Here is a 4,738-nt window from a genome sequence, read left to right on the forward strand (position 1 = left end):
GAGAGGTATATTTCAAGCTTTTTTGCATTGGACTCATGTGAGTGATTTATTATGTGAAGTGAAATTGCATCATTTTTCAGGAGCTTCTATTCTCCAATAAATGCTGTAGTTGGTTAATCATGAATAGGTTGTATCATTTTATGTTTCATATTGTTTAAGATGATTCTTTAAGGAGGATCTTATGTTTTGTTTTTCATAAAAAGAAGATAAAAGAATGTAGGTTTTTGATGCCTTGGAAATATCAACCTTTGGATGATGGTTCATCAGAAAAATGCACATAATTCCTAAGGAAACAAATACTCCGAGTCTTTGAGTAATTTGTCTATTTTGGCTAATCGTAGTCTTTTTCTCTGGTTGATTTATCTTTCCTAAGTGTCTGGATTAAATCTATAAGCAGGTTCCTTGAAAACAAAGATGATATTGCCAAACTGCGTGAATGCTTTGCGGGATTGTGGAGTTTGGATGACTCAGATATTGCAAGAAAAGCAATTGAAAGGCCAGAACTATATGTGATGAAGCCCCAAAGAGAAGGAGGAGGTCTAATACACCTAAACTTTGATTCAACCATTTGCCAAGAGGATGGGGAATTGACTTAATGAACTCATCTAGCTGTAGTTATTTTTCAGGAAACAACATTTATGGTGATGCTGTGAGGGAAACCCTCCAAAAATTACAGAAAGCAGGTTCTGAAGAAGATGCAGCTTACATTCTTATGCAGAGAATATTTCCAACTACTAGTGCAGCAATTTTGATGCGTGATGGTTGTTGGCATAAGGATCATGCCGTTTCCGAACTCGGGATATATGGTACTTATTTAAGGTATGTTGCTTTTCCACATATCTATAAGAGTTCCATGCTCAAGTTGGCAAAACACTTGACATATCTATGGATTTGAATTTACAGGAATAAGGATAAGGTCATCATGAACAACCAAAGTGGGTATTTGATGCGTACAAAAGTATCGTCATCGGATGAAGGTGGAGTTGCAGCTGGTTTTGCAGTATTAGATAGTGTATACCTCACTTGAAGTGGTAAGCCTGTGAAGTTTTCAGGGTAACCTTAAAGTAAAAACATTATATTCTTGATGGATTGGTTGGTAACATATAATGAATCTTTGGTCATAATTTTATTTCCCTTACTCCTTAACAAGTTAAGGAAAAGAGGAGGCCTAGTTTGTTGTACTGAAAGCCGAAAGGCCTCTTGCTTAATTCCATGTTTCTGACCAGTAAAGATTAATTAACTGTTCAAAACTGCTCTCTTTTGATGGCAATGACATAAGATGGTAAGCATCCACTTGGCCCGTGAAACATCCACCCTTTTATCCGGAACATGAATTTTATCATGCAACATTTCCGTTTCTTTTGGATCTGGCATCTTGGACCAACATTTCTCTTTCTTTCTTTCTTTCTTTTAATTTTTATAAATTACAAGAAGGAGCTGCATTTTCACTGGCGTCTATAAACCTTAGATGGTGTTTAGTAGTAAAGATATGATACAAATGTTCTAGGACTACTGGTTTAAAAATTCTTGAAAATGAGGTGCCAATTGTAACGAGACTCAAATTGCTTGTAAAATTTGTCGATTCAAATGCCGATTCAAATGCGTACAAAGATATTATTTTAGCTTCTAACATGTTTAAACCAGCAAAAACTAAAGTAGTCTCAAAACGCAAGAGACCTGGTTCAAATAATGACAACCTTTGTGCATTGACCATAAAAAATAAAAATAGTAAACAACTCTTAAGAAATTTTATATTGAACATTGTATAAATTTATTACTCTAGATGTTTTCAAGATGTATTATTGATTAAAGATATTTATATGCCATATAATGATACTTGTTTGATATGTAATTGTTTTATAATAAAATTTGTTAATAAATTATTTGTCTATTAAAAGAGTAATTTTCAAATATTTATAGAATAATAAAAATTTATTAAAGACCAGAATATCTAACATGGAATTTATATAGAGAGCAATTTGAGTGTTTACTACTTAGAAACTATTATAAAAGAAGCTTAAGCATAATATATTAAATTGCTAAGTAATGAATAGTGACGATAGCAAAAGTTCATTAGCGTGTTGTGTCCTTCCATCCATATTCACGAGCTCTGTTTTCCCATAAAGCTGTTAGCCTGCGTTCTTGAATGAGCTGTGTCTCTGCCCTCTCTCTTGCTTCTTCACAAGTTTCCACCGCCAAGTTGCACTTTACTGCTTCCTCTTGGTAATGTGATATGCTTTTCCTTGCATCCATTACTAATCTTCTAGCATGTTCCATGCTCTCATTGGCTACAATTTTCTGCAAATTTATCTCCTCAGAGAGCATAGTCACTGGATCCTTATGCATTTCTTCACTCATAGCTGGATCATGTTTACCGCAGTCTGCACTTATATTATAGTATGCTCTTAACACAATTTTCTATTAAATCAATCGAAGAAAGCTCTGAACTAATTGTGTGTGTGTGTGTGTGTGTTTCAAAGGAAAGAGAAGGGGGAAAAACTCACCCGAAGGATTGAAGGGATACTCAGGCAAAGAGCAAAAGCATTCTTCACATGGAGGACATGGAGAATGAACAGTTGTGGCATCTTTCAACCGCCATTGGGAGGGTGGTCCAACTTTGAATACAATGAAACAAAAACTCATCCAAACTAAAACCCACTTCAAAACGCCATGTGGTGGATGAACCCTCCACGCCCTCATTGCAAAAATACAAACTTTGACTCTCAAAACTTAACTTGCAGCAGTGTTCTCAAGAGCAAAAGTCATGGTGCCATTTTAGCATGACTCAAGTGTAATACTGTGAAGCAATGTGTGAGTGTGTGTGTGTGTGAGAGAGAGAGAGAGAGAGTATTTTCGAATAGCACAACTGCACAAGTAAAGGATCAGGTCATGGAGGATGAATTTGACTGTAAAACGCAATGATTGAGAACACTAACAGCTTCACAAATCACAAAGCCTTTTTATATTAAAAAAAAAAAAAGTTAGTAGTACTTATTTTGATGTGAATGGAAGACAATGTCTACTTTGTCATTCGGGGAGAAATAAAAGGAGACCCAATCCCAGTAAAGTGCAAAGATGACTACTCTTTAATCTTTATATGGATTTGTTGAAGAGTGAGAATGAGAATGCGATGTAAGGGTGAGAAAGTAAAAAGCCCTTAAGCGCCAGGGTTGGGTTAACACACTTAATAATTAGGTCTGTAAACTTGACAATAGGCCAGGGTGAAAGTTGTTACCTAAAACCTATCTATCCATTCTCAAATAAACGAATTCAAAGTTCAAATATATCCGGGCCAGTTAGTTATACTTATCTCAATGATACATTTAAAATTTGAGCGATCTTTCTGTGATTCAGCGTTCCAAAACAAATACTTATTACTATGTGATTATTAAGCACTAAACAATCTTATACAACCTTTAATTTGGGGATGATTCAACATGGAGATTATGCTCCTGCTGCTATACAGGTGATCCCACATGTCAACGGTGCACGTGCAGGTGCTGCTAAATTGGCTTTTTGTTATTAAAATAAATACAGAAAAAACTATTATTTTTTTAAATACGCATGAAAAATTGGCTTTTTGTTATTAAAATAAATACAGAAAAATTATTATTTCCCTAAATACGCATGAATAAAAACTTTTTTTAAAATGTGCAGCACCAAATCATGGGAAGTATCTCCGAATTAAAAATAGTCTCCATCTCAATGCCGATGTCCACGAACTAGGCTTTTCAGGTATGGCTTTCGCTATTACAGAGGTGGTACCCACGAAATGGAGGCAAAGGGGGGACAACTCAAGGGAGTCATATGCGAATTGGACCCAATTTATTGGTACCAAACACGAAATGCAGCAATTAAATTGTAATAATCTGGAAGTATTGACCTTCTACCACTAATTTCACGTAATGATTTATCTGTTGAAAATATTGTCCCTCTACCACCATTTTAAAACAATGTTCCATCTGAACCACCTAATGCATATATATTCCTTCTAGTTATTTTGTTTTATCATTTTATCACTATATTTTTATTATTAAATTTGTAACATTGTGTGTGGTATGGAATCTCAATTTTAATTTTATTTTTTTCATATGTGATTTTATTTTTATATAGTTTGCTATTATTTTTATAGTTAGTTATAACAAGTTCTTAACCCCAATAAAAGAAGAGAGAATTCTAATAGAAGTAAAAAATAAAAAATAAAAAACAACAAAATATATATTGACACCCAAACTGAGTCTAATTGTTAATTATTAGAACTTTCTACCTTCTAGATCCAGCCACGTACTTAATTAATTAAATTATGTAATCTTTGATCCACCGGATATGCTATTATTTAATTAAGTTGGTTAAACCACTATTTTAATAATTTGAAACGTTGGTTTGTTAAAGATTGATTCTTTCTTTGTCTAGAATTTTTGGCTCCTTAAAAATTAATTTTGTTTGATGGGTACATCTAAAATGGAAGATGATTTTTTAACAAGCTATTTTTTTTCTATTTAAAATACTGGTTTTAATTTCGTGTGTGTCGCCATTGACATGCCTATTTCATGGATGCCATCTATGAAATGTCTCATTTCGTGTGTGCTGTGCATTTTGAAAAACATTTTGATCCATGCACATTTAGAAAAATAAAAGTTTTTTGTGTATTCTTTCAATAAAAAAAGCCTGCTAAATTCTCCTGTTTCTACGAAAAAGACAAACAGCAATTCAAATACACTTGATTCTTTTGATTCTT

At 33.6% G+C, this 4,738-nt stretch overlaps 2 protein-coding genes across 2 annotated transcripts in view; one reads left to right on the forward strand and one right to left on the reverse strand.

Annotated features, from left to right (window-relative positions):
• LOC107645872 (glutathione synthetase, chloroplastic) overlaps positions 1–1,337 on the forward strand; it is a gene marked incomplete in the record, with an annotated part of 4,038 nt that extends 2,701 nt beyond the window's left edge. Inside the window, 3 exon segments of the mRNA XM_016350001.2 lie at positions 398–537; positions 627–819; positions 904–1,337. Coding sequence (XP_016205487.1) covers positions 398–537; positions 627–819; positions 904–1,027 — 457 coding nt within the window.
• On the reverse strand, positions 1,926–3,269 carry LOC107648006. The gene is made up of 2 exons (XM_016352037.2): positions 2,505–3,269; positions 1,926–2,381 (listed from the first exon to the last, which is right to left on the reverse strand). The coding sequence occupies exons 1-2, from the start codon at positions 2,698–2,700 to the stop codon at positions 2,074–2,076; spliced, it is 504 nt and encodes a 167-aa protein (XP_016207523.1). The 5' UTR covers positions 2,701–3,269; the 3' UTR covers positions 1,926–2,073.

Source organism: Arachis ipaensis, chromosome B06 (assembly GCF_000816755.2).
Source record: "Arachis ipaensis cultivar K30076 chromosome B06, Araip1.1, whole genome shotgun sequence".
Classification (NCBI taxonomy): domain Eukaryota; kingdom Viridiplantae; phylum Streptophyta; class Magnoliopsida; order Fabales; family Fabaceae; genus Arachis; species Arachis ipaensis.